Raw genomic sequence first — 19,699 nt, forward strand, 5'->3', positions numbered from 1 at the left:
AATAAGAGTGAAAGTGAACGAAATGACTAAAACAACTGGCAGCCAGTTGGGTGTTACCATTATTTTTGTTACACAATTTTGTTTTTTTCTTTCTGAAATATTTGTATGTTGCAGCGTATAGTTCCACAAAAGCAGTTGCTTTCATCAGCTGAAAGTACGTGAGTTAAATGTTGTGAAACTTAAATGGGTCTACAGATGAGTTCATACTCAGCTGACTATTTGGGATAAGCTTCAATGGTTCTCTAAAAGTGGGTAAGGGTGGTGAATTGTGAATACAAATTTATTTTTGCATTATTAAAAACATTTTTGGTATGCATTCAAGAGAACTAGCTGCAAACTCGAAGCCGACAACCACAGCTGCATTTTAGCATTTTGCATGGCTGCTTTTTGCCAACAATTTTTTTTATTTGTATTAATTTCTTTAATATGTACTTTAAGCTAGGGCATGCATTTTGCAGGCATTACATGACAATAGATAGTGTTAACCATTCTGGAATGTATTTATGATTATATTATTGAATTTAATTCTTCTTCTCAGTTAGATTGTAGATTTGCTTGGCAACGTCAGAGAGCTGCACATCGATGGCCTTGGTGTCATCGTACAGCGATGGTGCCTCGCCCAATATGACAAATGTGCCCACCAGCGACGCAATCATGAATAGCCAGAGGAATAGGCGATCCATGACCATGGCAACAAAGCCCCAGTCCTGATCCTCCTGTTATTGAATAATACACAAAGAATTTTAAACCAATTAGAAAAATTTATATAGAATTTTTATTTTACTTAAATAGGAGAACGATAAAGACATTTGGGAATATAAATTGCACAAAGGGGCGTATGTGCAGTATTGGCTAACTACACTACGCTTTAAGCCCACACTTTGAGCGATTACTTTCATTAAGCACTGGCGCTTAATCTGCTTATACCCGGCGCTCGATGGCTATCAATCAAAATGAAGCTTCCAATAACAAAGTAAAAGCAAAATTAACACCAACAACAAAAAAAAGAAACAAAAATACGGTCTGAAAACAAGTGGCAGAAACAGAGAACAAAGCGTTGGGTGTTGGATTTGATTGAATCGAATTGTTGAAGCCGTTTGCCAGTCAATTGAACAAAAGCAATTAAAAGTGGATTTTGTGTGGTCTTAAAGTGCAAATATGCCAATGCTTAAATAAAGTCGACAAAAGATAGCAAATAACAAAGAGGGAGACAGAGACAGAGATAGCATGCTGAATGCTGTTTGTCTGGCTAGTTAAACAGTACACTCAGAAAAAAGCGAATTTAAATTGGGAAAAAGACACTTAAATTAAAACAGACCTGAATCGATAATATGAAGAATATATATGCATATTTTATTATTTTTTGGATTTTTAGAAATCTTTCTTATGAAATATAATTAAAAAAAAAAAATAGAAATTCAATCCGTTAACGTATTTAAGAAAATTATTTCTAAATCGTTAGGAAACCTGAAAAATTTTATGAGAAGATTTCTGAGTGTATTTTTCTGAGTGTGGCAACCACTAAAAATAGCAGGAACAAACGCGAAAACGATTTTTGTGGTTATTGGGCAATGGTTAAGTCATGTGCAACTTTAGCTTCAGCTTTTGCTGCAGCTTCACTTCCATCACCAGTAGTTCGCTGTCACTGTCATCACTGTCGTGTTTGTAGTTGTTACAGTTGTCGTTATCGTCGTTCGTCCGGCCAAACGGAATTTTCAATTAAAAATTCAATCAGCTGCAGTCGGCACTCACCGCATTGAACTCGTCCTGCCGCTGCATATGGTGTTGTATGAACATGACGTTGTGTATGGCCTTCTCCAGCTCAAACGGATACTTTTTGCGTGTTGCCACATCGCTCATGGAGTCATCCAGGCCGGAAAGCACCGATGGCAGCCCATTGTAGCCGCTCAGTGTGCTCAGGCCGCCGCCCAAAGCGCCCACCAAACCACTGAATCTGCAACAGAAGGTTGATGATTATAGAACCACAGTTTGCCTACGTTTACACAGACGTTTCTGTGAGGGAACCGAAATCAAACCAAGACTGCTCAAACATTAAACCTGCGAAAACTCAAGCCTTCCTTGAATTCAGGACATTCAACTTCTAATTTTCTGTTCTGCGTTCCTTTTGGGTTGTTTATTCATTATAATTAAGTTATTTTCTGAATCATTTTGTTCTTATATTTCTTCATTCCGTGAATGGTTATTAGATCCTCTCAAGCGTTACATTTTTCTTTGTCAACTCATACTAAATTAAAAAAATTCTTCTAAAATTCAAATCGGCCCAGAAGACCAAAAACGTATTTTTCGTTGTTTTGTTTGTAACGTCTTGAGTGAGACGTCTTGGACTCTTTAAGCCAAACTGTCTGAGTTTTAATCGGAATCCTAATCTTAAGGAAACTTGCCTCAGACAGTCTATTTTTTTGTTTGTTATTTCTTTTCTAAAGATAAATATAGATATACAAGCCCTTCTTATAAATAATCTCTCTAAAATTCAGCCAATAAGAGATTTTCACTAATAAAGTAATTAGTTTCATGAATAACAAACACGAGGAATCACTTCTTTTTAATCATAATATGTTCTATTCATTTTGTGAGCTACCCTCGTAGGTAAAAACTTACCTATTGGTCGCTGTTGTCACATGCATGCCGTTACAACCGCCGACACCGACACGTCCTTGCATGCGACGTATGGAATCTGGGCTGGAGCCGCCCGAGTTCATTTGCATTTCATCCATTAGGGCCTGGCCGAACTTTGTCTTACTAAACTTCAATCCGTAGTTGATCTTATTGGCAGCTAGGTCTCGCAATAAATCCTTCGGTACACGCATTAGCAGCAGCTTGGGCAGCCGCTTGATGAAGAAGGCGCGTATCCAGGGACGCATCTTGTGCGTGCTGGGCTTGCGATAATGTATGTTGAGTATAATGATGGTAATGACGACACTCAGCCCAACGAGCAACATGGTGAACAGCAGATATTTGCCCAGCAGCGGAAGAGCCAACGATGTCGACGGTATGATTTCCGATATGAGCAAAAAGAACATAGTTTGCGACAGCAATATGCTAATGCAGAGCGCAATCTTCTCGCCCGAGTCGGCCGGCAGATAGAAGACCAGCACCGAGAGGTAGGAGATGCCGACGCATGGTATAATCAGATTTACCGTGTAGAAGAGTGTCTTTCGTCTCAGCGTAATATTGAAGAATATGTCTAAACATTTTAGCAAAACAAGCAGCAATCGCAGCAGGCAAGAAAGAGCAGAAGAGAAAAGCAAAGAACACGAGAACGAACAGGCCAGGATTGGGATATTGGTTGGATTATTTGGGGGGTTGGGATACGGGTTTCCATAGTGAGTTTGGGTAGAGCTTTCGCGTACGCGTGTCGGCGAGCAAAGTTTTGTTGCTTTAAACCCTACGAAACTCACCCGGATACGGTTCCGCACAGCAGGGATAATATTTTTCATGGCGCTCAGCAGGCACGCCCAATATGTCCCACTCAACACTCGGATAGTACTCGCGCAAATCAATGCCAATCTCCACTTTATTGTCCTTGTCGTTCTTCTGGTTGATGTGCTTTAAGTCGATCTGCAAACAGAGAGATAGAGGGATAGAGAGAGAGAGAGAGAGAGAGAGAACAGCTGAAAGAGCCATAAAAGCCATTAAGCTTTAAGGCACTTCAAGCACACGGGCGTGATGCTCATCAGCCACGTCCAAGTCGTTCTCTTGTCGTCACTGTCACCGTCAACGGCGTCGTTTTAGCCGCCTGCAGGCGACATCTTTGTCTCCGCCTTGGGCTGCTTCAAGTTGAGGCTCAAGTGCAGTCGTTAAAGAGTAGAACATTTAAATGCGCTGAGAACATCTACAGTGCACAGTGAGGCAAATACGATTTATATAGAAACGGAACGGGTCCTGACGGCAAAAACGCCAGTACGCAGCTACAATTTTTTTTATTTATTTGATTTGAATTAGAACATGTCAAAACGTTAAAAATAAATCTTTAATAAATACAAATTTTAAATTAAATTGACACAAAAAACATATTTATAATTGAAGGGCAGTCTAAGTCGAATATCATTTGAAACTCAAATTGAAATAAACATTTAAAAATAATATAATAGAATAAATAAAAGAAAAATATATCAATTACACATTGCATTGATTTACTTTAGGCATTATTGAATTCGTAGTCAGTTCTGCTGTAATACTTTTAAATATATATGCTCTTAAAAATTTCTCGGTTGTATGGAAATGATATTGTAAGCGCAATGTCTCTTTTTTAGTATTATTATTGCTTAGTCAGGACCACTGTGCGGTGTCCGGTCAGCGGATGCGGAAAAGGCATCGTTTGTGGGGAGTCGCACTTTGTTTTAATTTATAGCCGCGCATTTTTATGACAGCGACACCCAGTCGACTTTCTCGTTGGAAGAGTGATTTTTTTGTTTGTTTTTTTTTTTCTTTCTATATTCATCTCAGCAATTTGAGTTGGGTGTGCGTAACGGTAACGGTTAGACAAGTTTCAATTACACTTTTACAATTTCTCACATTTTAATCTGCAGAGCAGCCGACGCCCTTTCGATGTTCGCACGGCTTCTTAGGCATGTAAGCGTGCGCTCAGCGCTCAGATAAATGGTTCGCCATAAATCCAATGACACGCCCCGTTGCGCACTCACACTCAGACACAGACACACACACACACAGAACTGTGGGAGAGTGAATGTATTTAGGGGTGGACATACCTGATCGCCATCGTAGGTCCAGGAGCCAAACTTCATGAAGCATGTCTGCTGATCGAAGGGAAAGTAGCGCACATCAATCTCGCAGGACGACTTGAAAATTGCCGGCGGTGTCCAGACAACCTTGCCCGTATAATGCAGTATGGCCTTCGTCATCGTTGTGACCACGTATTCGCCATCAGCACTGCAACCAATGCATAATGAAAATTGCAATTTGGCAAATTGCGCTTAAAGCACTCACTTGTTATAGAGCACAATGTCGGGCAGCCAGATGTGCTCCGAGGGCACATAGAGTTCCGTAACACCACCGTATTCGGATGGATCCCATTTAAATTTATGATCCTGCCATTCATGCTCCAGCCACACGTTTGTCGTTAGAATTTGATCTTTGAGATTCTGTGGCAGAGATAATACAAGTGAAAATTAAATTTAAAAAACGACTGCATACGCGACTCTCTACCTCAATGACTCGCTCCCATGCATCAAATGGAATTTGCATTTTTTTTGTTGCCACACTTTGCTACAATTGCGGCTGCTGCTGCTGCTACTTCTGTTTCCCTGCCTTGCCCCTGGGTCTGTCTGTTTGTTTGCCGGGTTGTCTGCTTGCATGCCACACATCCCTCATTCCCCTTACAGCCAACTTCCCATCGTCTGTCTCTAGACTCTCTGCGCTGCCGCTAATGTGCTTTTTGCTGTCAGCTTACGGTTTTTGGATTTTTGGCTTGTTTTATTACCTTTTAAGCCTCGTGGTAACGGCACTTTCTGCTGCCTTCACTCCACTCCCCCTTTGTCATCCCTCGCACTCTCCAACCTATCGTCGCACTGTATGCTGCTGTAATTGCAGAGTGCGCTCTATCCTCCTGCTATCTATCCTGCTCCTGCTCCTTGTCCTCCTCAGGCTTATGCTCTTGCTCTGGCTGCACAGGCCATTTGACAAATGCTGCGCCATGAACTTTAAAACTGGCGTACCAAAAACTATGCAATGGTTTACTTTTGCGCAAATAAAATGAAATTCTGCTGAAATGTTATATAAATTGAGTGTCAGTCTGTAGAGAAATGTGCATTATTTCATAGCACGAATCATTTTCTCCATGCAAAAATAAAATAAAGAAAATTCTTACGGTCTTTATGAAAAAATAGGCACAGCAACAGCAGATTTATTGTCTCTTTAAATATAGTCCCGTTAAATCAATTATTAATAATCTTAGCTGGGGTATTCTTACTGAATTTAAACATTTTTGATATGCGAAACTGTTCTGTCCAAAGATGCTCAATAACTTATTCATTCATGCGCTATCACGATGAGCCAAACTTGCCTCAAGTGGGTTTGGTGGGATGTAGATATCTTGCCACACTTCACCGAAAACAGCAATAAGCTTACCCAACCTAATCATTCTTCTAGCCAGAATTTGATAAAACTAAAATAATCTATAGCATAAACTGAATCAATAACAAACTTAAACTTTAATTTATTATTATTTGTTTTTAATTGATGAGGAATTGGTGTAGGTATAATTATTAAATTCTAAATCATATTTTCCAAAAACTTAAGAAATATTATAAAACAATAAAATTCGGACTAAACTAGTAATTATTAATTATTAATATATTCATACAATATTTTTTAATAATGTTTCATAGTTTAACATTTTTTATCTCTATTAAATTCTTGTAGAACTTTATATTTATATAATTAAGTTCGTCTCTCGAAATTCGAACAGGCATAAAAATGCCGACTAATCAGAGACCAAAAAAAAGTCTATTGTTGTTATAATTCAGAAAAGATAAATTTATTAACCAATGCAAAGTGGTTTTCATATTCTTGTTAACTAAAATAATTGAAAAGCTTTTAACAAATCAATTAAGTAATTAGCTGCACGTGCAAACGGAAAACAAAAATTGCTTCGAGCGGTCAGACAAACTCAATATGGCAGCTGTCAGCCAATTTCGAGTACTTTTCAATATTGCTGTTGGCTCAGCTGTGCTCGCCTCATTTGCTGTCATTTATGTTTGGCATTTTTCGATTTACGACCCAAAAGTTGGTGCAGTAACTGTTTGGCTGTTTACATTTTGCTTCGCTCCACTCTATAAAATGGCCCTGGCAAATGTAGCGCAACGTTGCTCGTTGCTCGAGTGCTCCATTGAAGCGCTTAATTAAAAAAAAAAATTAATAAAAAAAATAAGAAATGAAATCAAGACATGTGCCGCAGAGCTAGCCTATGTACTAATGTGTGTGTGTGTGTGTTTCTCCGTCCAAGTTTAGCAATTGCATTAATTATTTTGAGAGTGCTTTGAGTCTGGGGGCAGCTCTCACATCAACGCATTGACTCACCAAATCGATGAGCTGCGACAGGCGCAGACCAAGCTTGACAAGCACCGTGTCCGTGTTGTTGCTAACGGGTCGTATGAGGCGATTGTAGTTGCTGAGGAGATCATCGTAGAGTCGCTTGGCGTCCGGATTCGCTTGAACCGTTTCGCAGAAGAGCAGGAGGACGGCCAGCAGCAGGCAGAGCAGCTTACAGTCCAGCAGCAGTGCCAGACGTGGACGTGGAGCGCGAGTCGAGCGCCACATGACGTCACTGGGCGGCTCAATTCAGTTCAGTTCAGTTCGGTTCGGTTCAGTTCAGCCTTGAAGTCGCTTGGCCGGTCTTTTATTGATACTAAAAACACGCGCACAGGTTTTTGTTTACCTTTCGGCTCTGCGTGGCGTGGCGTGCGTGACGTAGTTGCGAGCGGGCGAGCAAACTTTTTTCTCTCCTCTTTTTTGTGTGTTCTGCTTTTGGTCTAGTGAGAAGGATCTAAAAATTAGATACGCCAATAAGTCTACACTTGGCGGACAGCTGCGCAGCGTCAGCGCCGACGCAATCGAGGCACTCTGACACAAAGAAAGCGGCAGCGACTGCTCTGTCGCCGTTGGCAGCGACTGTGACAGCAGCTGAGCAGCTGGACCAAAGCAGAGCTGTTCTTGTCCTTGTTATTGTTGTTGTTCTGCCTAGCTCTGAGCTGGAGCAAACGCAGCTGATTTTGTTTGTGTGTCAAATTAAAATTGTATGTCAACTTAGCTAATTTTCAAATTTTAACATATTTTCGATTTAATTTGAATAGATTATTAATTATTTAATATTTTTTTTTGCTTAAATTTTCACTTGCTATTTTAGTATATTTTTTGTTGGGGTAAATTCTATTTAATTTTCACTTGTGGCTGGGCTGCCTCACGCAGTTCGCTCCGTGCTGTCCTGCATAGATATTCACAGGATTCGTACTGACGTGCGTTTTGTTTTTGTAGCCAGCCATGGCCCTCTCAATCAGGCGGCAGCAGCAGCAGCAGCAGCAGCCGCAACGCAAACAGTAGCTGCAGCCGCAGCATCCGTCGTAGCGTCTACTATTTTGTCGCTTTGTCGCCAGCGTCGCGCAGATGCTGCGCAGCGTCTGCGCAATGCAGTTCACCCTGTTATTGAGAGTGAGAGCGAGAGAGCGAGAGAGAGCGAGAGAGGCTGTCAAAGGCTGCCTGGCTGCTTCTGTGTTTGTGTGCTGGCTGTGCTTTCATGTAAGCTTACATATCTTGTTGCCCAAGCCAAGCCCTAGAGAAACAATCTCCCTCTTTCTGCCTCTTGCTCTCCATCTCTCTCTATGGATATGCTCTCTTGAGTTGTTAATCCAGCGACGACTCCATTATAACTTCAATCGCTCTGTTTTGGGCTCTCTCCCACTTTTGCACGAGCCACAGCCCCGAAAAAAAATGTCCATGCAAACAAAAGTTTGGCACTACGAAAAAAGCAGATAGACTCACATACACACACAAACACACGCACACACACTCACATTTGTATCCACACAAACCAAAGAAAAAACTCGCACTCTGCTGCAAAAACCAAATTTTTCGTAATTGTCAACATTCGTTCAAATGTACGTTAACATGCAGCCGGGACAGATCTACAGCACACCCACACACACACATACACACACACCCACACACACACACACACTTATGTACACCTTTCAACAGCATTTTGCATGTTTACCATTGCAGCAGTGTTGGCAATGCTCAGTTTTTGGGTTTTGGGTTTTTGGGTTTTGGTTTTTGGTTTGCCATTTGGTTGTCTACCATTTGCATATGTGTCATATTGCGATTTTGAGTTGTTTCTGTGGTTTGATTTCGCCACAGCAATAGTGTTGCACACTCACATATTTCTAGCTGTGCTCAACCAGTAATGTGTTGCGACTGATGACACTAGTAGTTGCAACAGCAGCAGCAGCAGCAGCAACTGCAACATTAACACCAATAACAACTGCAACATCAACTTCAACAGAAACAGCCGCAGCAATGGCAACAACCACAGCCCACAGGACACCTTCTGTAAACGCTTGTGCCTCCGACAATGGCATGCAGCAATTTCTGCTGTATGCACAAATTTAGTAATTATTAAGGCTTTTGGGATATTGCGTTTTCTTTGTGTCAGTTTAATGGATACAGAGCAATTACTATACAGTGGTTTTTAATTATCAAAAATTAATATTTAACTAATTTTCAATCATAATTAAAAATATCAATTGATTTAATATATTTTGATCTTAAGTTTCACTTTAGCTACGGATATTACAATTTGTCTTCTTATTATAAATGTTTATTATTTGGTGACTTCTATTTTTTATTTAAAAAATATTGTTCAAAGCATATTTTTAAATAGTTTGTATAATATTCATATTTGTATTAATTTGTTTTTGGCGAGCTTGAGATCGCATAAAAAGAAGTTAAAAATAAGGTCACTTGTAAAATTGGCTTTAATTATTGTATTTTTATTATTTACTTAAAAACTATTAAATTCAGGTATTTCAGGTTACATTTATTAATCAATTTAATAATAAACTTACTAAGTTGTGAGAAATTAAACATGCTTAAAATAATGATAGGTGTAGAAACCTAACTGTAACTATAAATAACTAAGAGTAACAGATTTAGGACAATTGTTTTGTTTTTGTCAAAACAGTTTTCATTTATGCCAGTTTTCAATACACAGAAATTGGATGCTGGGTACTTGGATAACATCCTATATTCTAACTCCCATTGAAACGTGGACCGTTGGACTTTGGGCTGTATTTTGTAGCTGTTGCTGTTTTTGTCATGGCTGTTACTCTTGTTATTGTTAGTGTCCACTGTGTCCTGAAAATGCCTTAATGATACATGAACTTTGTCATTCGGGCTGCCATTGAGCCGCGTGTGTTTTATGGCTTACGGTCACTGGCCGTCGTTTGGCTTTGAGGTTCTTTTGGATCTCCACAGAAATATTTGGCCACATCAGCAATTTTCCTCAGTTTACCATTAACTGAAAGAAACAACAGCAAAAACGACAACGACAACGACAACGACAACAGCAACAACAACGGCTCAGGAATCAGTTTAATGACCAAAATATGCGCCTGCTGCTATTTTGTCACAAGCAAATTTAATCTAGTCTATTAGCTGTTTTACTGCCATCTTTTTTGTTATTACCCTTTTTTAAAGGCTCCATTCGAAACTGCTGTTTTTGTGCTATAATTTTGATTTTTGTTTTTTTTACATTAGTCATCTATCTGTGTTTTAGTTGTGCTGCTCTAAATGATCCATAGCTCTGCATATATTATTGTTGCCCATATAACAGGGTAATCAATATTACAACAACAGAACGGGCTTTGCGGCACAATAACAAACAACAAATCTGATTGTTTGCAAGCCAAACTTTGATTTTACGTTTCGATTTTTATACTCTGATACCGAAGGTATCATAGTATATTCGTTGTGCAATGTCCGTCATGAAGTCAACTTTTTTCGACACCCTTAGATATAGAGACTTGAAACTTGGAACATAAAAAACATCCCAAATGCCCATATTTGGTAGGTATTTTACTAGGAACCTCCACTAATATTTTTTGTCGGCCCCGCTCTCCCAAAATTCTCAATAGGGCACCAGAGTATTTCGCAGTCAGTTATGCCTGACTGCAATGGTCTCACTTATTTTTCTATTATTTTTTCACTGTGGTTTTGCAAAACAAGGAAAACTAATGAAAAAAAAAATCAAAATAAAATAAAAACAAAACAATTTTTGTATGCAGTCGCCACCAAAAAGTCAACAAATGTGTACGGAGTTGATTGAATGTAGAATACTCATTTCAATCATGTTTTGTTCGTATGAATTAATTGAATGTTGTCATGTTAAAATGAATATTACAATATGCTCAAAATATTGATATCAACTTCTGATAGATTGTAAAAAAGGCGGTTATTGGCCAAACTAAATATTTCTGTGAGATCAACAACTGAATTTAAATCATAAATGTATCATAATTTTATAAATTATTATAATATTTCTGTGAGATCAATAACTGAACTTAAATCATAAATGTATCACAATTATATTCATTATTATAAGTACGCAGCTAAAAGAGAAATTTAATCCTGATGACGGTCTTTCAAGCCTCGCCAGCTACTGGAAAACTAAAGGGTATGTGGAAAGTTTACAAAACAATTTCGACAACTTTGCTTTTATCGCACTCAGATGTAGTGAAGTTGAAGCAAACACCTGGAATAACGCGTCTGTGTGGCTCAGTGGGTAACATATATAGGATAGTGGGGCCAATGGCCACCCGGTTAGTTGCTCGACTTTTTGATTTTAACCCGAAAGAGCGACCACCTCTAACACCGGGGCACATGGAGCAGTAGCAGGAAAGTAGCGGACGAGAGGAGCGTATCAGTAAGAAAACTCAATTAAAATTTAAATTTTCAAACGTAAATGACAAAACTTTCTCAACTATAAATAATCGGCAGTCGCTCCACTTGGCTTGGTTCGGTTGCCTGCACTTGCTGGCACTTCAAAATCTGACAAGAGTCGCGACACTCCCACTCACACCCACACCCACACTCTCCCCCCGCCCCCCACGTACCACTTCGACTGGCCCCATCCCAAATATAAATAGCGTGCGTAGCTGCGTGATCGAAAGTTTTGTCTATGCTCGTACAATTTATCTAACTTTTATGGCAACCACAGCAACGGCAACGGCAACGGCAACAACCAACAACAACAACGACAAGAACAGAAAAAAGCGTTTGCTGGTTTGGCCAGAAATTAATTGCAAAACTGTGTGGTATGTGGGAGTGGGCAGGCGAGGAGCGGTGGGCGGTGGGCGTTAGGCGGTGGTCGGCGAGTGATGGGGTAACTGTCAGGCCAATCACAATGAGCGCTTGCCACTTGAACAACATAAAACTGATTGCTGAAAATCTGGCCCATCGGTCGAAGCCACACAACCCGCTCCCTCTGCCCGATGCGATGCGACGCTTTGTTGGGTTCGTCAATTCATGGGCTGCGCTTGTCGTTGCCATTGTTGACACGTTTAAGTGTCGTTTGCTTTTATCGGGAGCGTTCACAACAACCACAACGGCATCAGCATCGGCCTACCAGCGACCTGCACATAACATTTTTACAACGTTTTTTAATTGTTTTTGTCAACTGTGAATTTGGTGGGCACTCGTGAAAGAGCGGCGGACCCATCAATTTAATGGCATTTTCGCGTGAGGATACAAAAAAAAAAAAAAAAAAAATCAAAGCCAGTCGGCAGCAACAACAACATCTCAATCTGCCAGTCTGTCAATTAATGTAGATAGCATTTTATGATGAGCAGTGACAAGTCGTCTCGGAAATGACAGCGCATTACTCGCCCATTGGCGGCTTTTTTATTGCGCCCTTAAATTCGATGCCTCACAGCATAAGACATAAAAATGATGCATAGTTTCTGGCGCCGCTAAGCGATCTCATTCATTGCACTTATCACATGGCGTTTGGCCAATTGGCACAAATGAAAATTACTGTCACCGACTCACGAGGCGTATGCGTAATTGTATATTTAGATAAATAGATTAAAGTAAAAAAATATAGCTGTTTCAGGACCACATTGAAATTCGATGACCACTTTTTCTTTTTTTGGGGCTGCTGTCTCAAATACTGAAAAACTGTTTTATAATTCCAGTATGTTAACTTTTGTAAGCATTAAATTGAAAAGTTTGGCTTACAGTGCATTAATCACAACATTGGCTTATATATTAAAATATCTTAAGTCATACACTGAAATCAAATATACCCAATTACCTGTTTTTATGTGCGTAACAACTGATTTAGTCTTCAGAAAATATATTGCTTATTAATAGGCAATATAAGTGTGTTTTGTCTATGCCAGCATATTTAAAGCTGCCACCAATAGGCTTACTTCTCACTTAAAGCTAAAGTTCAAAGCGCCCGGATGATCATTAACTGTGTAGGTCTATTAATGCTATCTTAATTCGATTTGAAATCGGCATTCATCCCTGATAATTTCACACGAGCACACAAACTAATCTGTCACTAATTTGCTTGCCACATTATGGCCAAAGCATAATAATATAATATATATATTTTTTTTTTGGCTGTTGCCACGCCTCAGCGCTTTGATAAGTGGAGCGGCGCACGCAACACGCCCACACAGATGTGAGCTGTGCGTGAAGCCAAAACCAACGCCAGACCCAAAGCCAAAGCCAAAGCCAAAGCCAAATCCAAAGGCACATCCAGAGCCAAGGCAAGTGCGGCTGACGTAAAGTCATCAGGCGTCTGACTTAACAACTTTGCAGTGACAAGTTTCAATGTCTTTTTTCGCGAGCGCGCTCGTTTCTTACTATACTTACACTTTGTCAAGTTTTTGCTTTTAGACAAGCTCATCATATCCCTCCTGCCCCCATCCCCATCCCCATCCCCTTTCCTTTCCCCATTGTCCCTTCCACGTCGCTTACAGCGAGCACTTGAGCATGGGCATCGTAGTCGTCGTTATCATCTTCATTTCGTTTGTGCCTGGGCCGCGTCTTTGTGTTGCTTCGCTGCATTCGAAAGTTCACTCGACTCAAAAGTGTGATTTACCAAAGTCACCCAAAACACCGAAAGTAAATTAACTGTTACAAATGTATATTTGTGTGTGTGTGTCTTTGTATCTCTGGGTGTGGGTGTATGCGTGGCTAATCATGCGTTTATTGCGCAGCGGCTACGATGCGTATGCGTAACACAATTTTCGGTACGTCTAATCAACTTTCATTGAGGTTGTGGCGAGGCTCATCAATTGACACATTTCAAATATCAAAAGACCTCAATGTATTCAAGTTCATTTAAAAGCAGGCCCTTTAAACTAAAAACATCTGTATCAGATATCCACAATAAATAATATTTCTGTACATTTGTCAAATAGTAATATTATATAAATTATATTGCTGTTGGATATAAAATCTTACTTGCATACTGGTTATTATTATTATTAGAACCAGAAAAAAAACCGAATCAGATTAAAAGTTGAAATGATTTTTTTATGAATTAGTTAAGATGCCTAGTGCAAAAGGCAAGTAATATAAATATACATATAAATATAAGATTATTATTTGTACTATTTTCTTATTTTAATTATTTAGTTGTATTTTTTTGTAATATGTTTTTTATTTTTTTTTTTATACTGAAGTTGAGCGTGTTCATTTTAGCGTATATATCCTAAAATTTCAAACGCTAATTTTATTAACTTTCATTTTTTACATACACAAGCAAATATACACAAAAATTATCTTCATCTTCCCAAGAAGTTTATATATACTCGTAGTTAATGCTACAGCTACAGTTCCCATAAATGGCCACCCCTTAATTTATTTTGTTGTTTCTGGTGAGCTCGCAAATTGTCCAACAATCGAAACGACTTTAGCTATGGCAACTGACTTTGCCTTGGCACTGCTACTTGGCATTTCCGGTTTCATTCCGGTCTGTTGTTTGCAGCTCCATGTTGCCATCTTTATGAGATCAAGTAGCGCGCGCTGAATGTTGTCTCTGTCTCGAACTCTCACTTGTGTTGTTATAAATACCCTCCTTTTATGATAACAATGTGTAAAGAAATTTTATACAATTATTATTCAAGTCACAAATGAATATAAATAATATGTACAAATTCAATTAACGAATTCACTCTTTGTAGAGTTTCACTTTCCAGTCGCACAAAGTTATTTAAAAATGTTTAGCTAGCTTGGACAGTTTGGAAAAGCGACTTATGTGCTTTTGCTCCTGATGTATTTGCCCTTGATTATTGAAAATGCCGAGTATGCGCGGAAATATACACATAAATCGGTTATAACTAAAACTTTTAATTGAGCGTCCTGAGTTGTATGCTGTCAATTTATGCATGAAACAGCCTCGTCACGGTGTTGCCAATCAATGTGACCAGCCATTTAACGGTCACTCATATTTATTGTTATTTTCATGTGGCCGTTTGTCAAGATGCTGGCGCTGTATCCTGTGGCCGTGAAACTGTTGAGGCACAAGTTGATTGAGTGCCATTTGTTTGCAGATGTTGCCACACTGCTGCTCATTTTTGACGTAAATTTTGCTTATGAAATTGTCACAAAATGTGGACTGACATTGATTTTTGCTGTGGCTGTGCCAGTTATGGAGCCCATTAGTCACGAGCGCATTGAGTGACATATGATAACCACATGCTGTTACAATTGTCTTTATCTCTAGCGAATTGCGACACATTTTCGGGGTCAGATTTATCCTTTCGATGGACAACTAACTGCGAAAAGAGAAAAACACAAAGAGTGTGAAAAAAATCGAATGTCGAGCACAAATATGTTTCAAATTGCATTCAAGCATTGACACCCATTAGGCACTGCATAAAAACAACAATTGGAAAAGGGGGAAGAAATGTTATGCGAGGCAGTGGAAGGCAAGCTCTTCACTTGGCATCAATTTTTATAGTTTAAGCCACAAGCTGCCTAACACTCGAGCCGAAGTGCTGCACAACCAGAACCAGAACCACAAAAAATACACACACACTCTGGCACATGTATATTATGGCATCGAGAACAATGCAATTGAAACTCAGAATGCAAAACCAAAAGCCCAAAATGCAAAACATAAACACAATTCAAGAATTTAGCAAACGAAAAACGAAACCGACAGCCAAATAGCTGCAAAAACTCACGGATACAGTTACCGACGCAGTTACAGATGCAGATGCAGATACAGATGCAGATATATAGATACAAGCGAACAAAACTCAGGCTGCGTTTTTCCTGGTGGACCAGCAGATATAACAGAATGAAAATCAGTGCGAGACATTTAGAAATTTTAGCAGCCAGTTCTCAGGCTCGCAGATGCCAAGCACTCGGCATCTGTGCAGTTGCCTGCTGATACCAAATTGCGTTTCCATCACTTGCTTGTCATGCGCTTTATCTTCCAGGGTATATGCATTTAAATATGCTATTTGATGCTTACTTCTAACTATGTCTTTTAGATGTTTTCATTTTTAGTTTTGTTCGGCTTAATAAATTTAGAATCCATATTAATTATAAATAGGTTAAAATGTATCAATGAGATAAAGCTACAACATTAATATCGCACGTAGATCATAATATTTAATGTTATAATTTTAATAATATTCAAAACTTATAATTGCATGATTCGCATACGTATTTAATAAATCTGAGCGCAATGAATTTCAATTATATTTGTATAGCTGCTTTAAATTATGATTTATGTTAAAAGTATGAATTCAAGAAATTCACAAAATTAAGAACACACATAAATCATATTTTAGGTTTAATTACACATGTTTCGGATACATATTAGAAAAGGGCATTTTATTTAATTTAATTAGATTATTTTTAATAGTGAATCACAGCTTCTACAACTAAATGCATTTTCTTGATCGTTTTCAGCGTGAGTCTGCTGGAAGCTGTGTGTTGGATGCGTGTTCTTGCCATTATGTCAAATGCAGCATTTCCGTTTCATAGTTTCTGCACTTTCTGTTTATTGTTTGCCATCGTATCAACAAATGTATCTGTATCTGTGTGTGTATGCTGTGTGTTGGCTTTAGTTGCGTTTTTGGCAGTTATTTGGCTTCTTTAGCTTCGGATTGCTTTAAATTGTTTATCAGTTGGTTTTTTAAATTGCTGCGCATTAAATAATAAAAACTAAAATTGGTCTAAAGAATTTAGCGACACCATCCAAAATGCGTACGAATAACTGGGAAATTATGTGTGCTTTTGTTGTGAGTAGTTGGAGCAAAGATTTGTAGACTTTTTCATTTATCACATATACTGTTTAGTCATTTCATTTTAATTACTTTTTATTTGTTTTGTTCTTTGCGCTAAGCGCTTATGGAATACGAACCCAAAAACTCTAGAAATTGCTAATTCATTGTAGGGTATTTATTGATTGTTGTGTATTGTATTAGTTTTGGGAATTATAGCAATTACTTGTTGGTTGCTGCGGCTTTGCGGCCCTTTGTATTAAGTGCCTCTATATTGTTTATGGTTGAATAACCCATAAGCAGCTGACAAATCCTGTCATCTGACGTTTGTTTCCTCTTGTTCTTTGTGTTGGAATCGAAGCATGCATAATCAAATAAAATTTATTAAGCAGAAATTGGTGGGACAATCAAATGGGTCATTTTTAATCAACTTAAATTATGACAACTAATCTTCAAACCATTACTCAGTATTTTCTTTCTATTTAAGCTTTACCTTACATTTTTCTTTAAGATGATACTATGTTTCCACTTAAAGTTGCCTGAATTGCATGCTCAATTCTTAAGGCTTGAGTGGCTGCTTATGTAATTTCCAAATGTGCTTGTCCAATTGCTGCTTTAGCTCAGATCAGGCGCTCATCTCGGCATTCACGAAGCTTGCCTTGGTTGCACTTTGCCAATTAAGTTACAGTATCCACCGATGGCTGGGGCTCTGGCTCTCAGTCTCAGCTTAGGCTTACTTAGTGTGCCGGTGCATTACATTGCCATGATTGAAATTATTTCTATGTTCTACACAAGCATAGAGTGTTTTTTTTTCACATGGATCGCAAACAAAAGAGAGCAGCAACGGCAGCAACATAAAATGCACTCTGCAGTTGGAAAACAATTTTACACGGGATTATGACTGAGAGGGGGTGGCGGGAGAAGCAAGAGGCAGAGGTTTAGGGCCGCAATGAAAAGGTGGCTTGAGTAGGTCAGCTAATAAAGCGCCAACATGCAGCTCTCTATACACTTGCCTATGCTCGTACTTGTTGCATAATATTTTGGTTTTATTAGCGTACAGCTAACTGGGGCATGGAAGCAGTGGCGAGCAAGGCTTCAGCAGTTGCTTAAATCTTTAATTGCTCTTTCAACTTGATTGCTTCAGTTTGGGCCAATACCATCTCTTTAGGCTAATACAATTTAATGTTATCTCGAACCACAGAGACGTCATTTACTTGCTATGCAGTGCAAATGTAATTTCGAGCCAACGTGCAGTTTCTGTTGCAAAAAAAAAAACCTTTAGAGAGTGAAGCTATTTTACAAATTAATATATCTACATGTAAGTGTATATCTGAAATTGTTTGCAAATATATGAAATTTAAAATACTGATTAACAAGAAGAAAAAAAGCAATGACAAATTGTTAAAATATTTTGTGCTTAATGCATTCACTCCACCAAATCTACCATTTAACTGAATTTCTCTTAGACATATATACATACATATAGGTATGAATATTTGCTCATTAACATTTTCATACGGCAACCGAACGTTTTCAATTATCAATTGCAAACGTTTGCATAAATAGTGATAAGAGAAATGTTGATAATCGAAATATTGATTTATGATTCACATGTGCTTGTATGTGCTCACAAATTAAAATAATATAGGGAAGAATAAATAAGAATCAGTTATTAATTTTAAAGGAGGTTTTTAGTTAATTATTAAGTAAAAGTATGAAAAGTATTTGTTTCAACATAATGGGATTTTAACCAAGAAAATAGTAAGAAGAAAAGCGGTATAAGCTTTTAGACTATATGAATCAACAGATAATTTGTACGTCATTTGGATAAAATACGTAATAAATATGGTTATAGGTTTCTTCCAAATTGGACAATCTCATTGGGTTGCAATAGAAATGATTTCTATTGAAATTGAGAAATCATTGGCTGCAGTGACCTTCATTGATCAATCTCACCCCCAATTACGTGGACGATTTCTAATGATAACCTCAACACAAACAACTAATTTTCTTTAACTTGCACCCATCCTTCGCATGGCGAAAGATACTCACACTTTGATATATTGTATTTTATAAAAAGCGCTATGAACGAAATGGAAACAAACAGGAAGCCAAACACAACCCGCATCTGGAAGAGAATACCGAACCGCGGAAATACGCAGATGACAACATCAACTACAACAACGACGACAAATAAGGCGAACGATACAAGTGGAAGTCAGAGAATATTACAGGCAACGGGCAGACAGAATTGATGACAAGCAGATTACGTTTCCGTTGCCGTTGACAACCGAAACCGGAAGTAAATGAGTAGCACATTAATGTATTTATAATACAAAGTGGAAAGGAAAAAGAAATTGTTGCATACAGCTGGCAAATATTAAATGACAATCTGCAGTAATTACAGATTTTCTTTAAAATCTATCTTTATCCTACCTTGAATCCATATTGATTGACTGCTAAGCTACATTTCTTTAAGATATATGATTTTTAATTGAGCACCGCACATTGTACTGATTACGTTACCGCGTTCAAATTATTATAAATAAATGCTAGAGTATAAAAGGGAGATTGATCAGAAATAGATTCAGTCGGTTGACGAAAGTGCCACAGAAGAGCGAAAAATGTTAGACGAGCTACTAAAAAAGAACAAAATACACAAAAATCAGTCGATGGAACTTTCGATAGCTGCAGAAAAATGCTTAATGCATTAATATTAATCAAAGTGTGAGCCTTAGCATTTGTCGCAAATTAACTGAGCAACAGATGCTCTCAAGCGCAACGACCCTTTTTTTTTTTTGAGAATACCCTAACAAACTGTGTGAGCAGTAATAATTAGTTACTCGTTTCGCTCCAAGCTTTCTTATATTTTTACTATAACTTTAACTATTAGGGCCTTACCATATATAAACAAC

General features: G+C 38.4%; 1 protein-coding gene across 1 annotated transcript; it reads right to left on the minus strand.

Annotated features, from left to right (window-relative positions):
* Positions 1 to 370: 370 nt before the first annotated feature.
* Positions 371 to 7,778, minus strand: LOC6563646 (acetylcholine receptor subunit alpha-like 2). The gene is made up of 7 exons (XM_001989438.2): positions 7,060 to 7,778; positions 4,969 to 5,123; positions 4,731 to 4,911; positions 3,420 to 3,579; positions 2,620 to 3,205; positions 1,753 to 1,954; positions 371 to 716 (listed from the first exon to the last, which is right to left on the minus strand). Exons 1-7 carry the CDS (start codon positions 7,297 to 7,299, stop codon positions 522 to 524), a joined length of 1,719 nt encoding a protein of 572 aa, XP_001989474.1. The 5' UTR covers positions 7,300 to 7,778; the 3' UTR covers positions 371 to 521.
* Between the last annotated feature and the right edge of the window lie 11,921 nt (positions 7,779 to 19,699).

The sequence above is a fragment of the Drosophila grimshawi genome, unplaced genomic scaffold (assembly GCF_018153295.1).
Source record: "Drosophila grimshawi isolate 15287-2541.00 unplaced genomic scaffold, ASM1815329v1 contig_311, whole genome shotgun sequence".
Taxonomy (NCBI): domain Eukaryota; kingdom Metazoa; phylum Arthropoda; class Insecta; order Diptera; family Drosophilidae; genus Drosophila; species Drosophila grimshawi.

Coding starts and splice junctions, on each gene's coding strand:
- LOC6563646 (XM_001989438.2), bottom strand. CDS start 7,299: ATGTGGCGCTCGACTCGCGCTCCACGTCCACGTCTGGCACTGCTGCTG. Junction 3,206..3,419: donor CTGTGCGGAACCGTATCCGG/GTGAGTTTCGTA, acceptor TAAAATGTTTAG/ACATATTCTTCAATATTACG. Junction 717..1,752: donor GGCAGGACGAGTTCAATGCG/GTGAGTGCCGAC, acceptor ATTCAATAACAG/GAGGATCAGGACTGGGGCTT.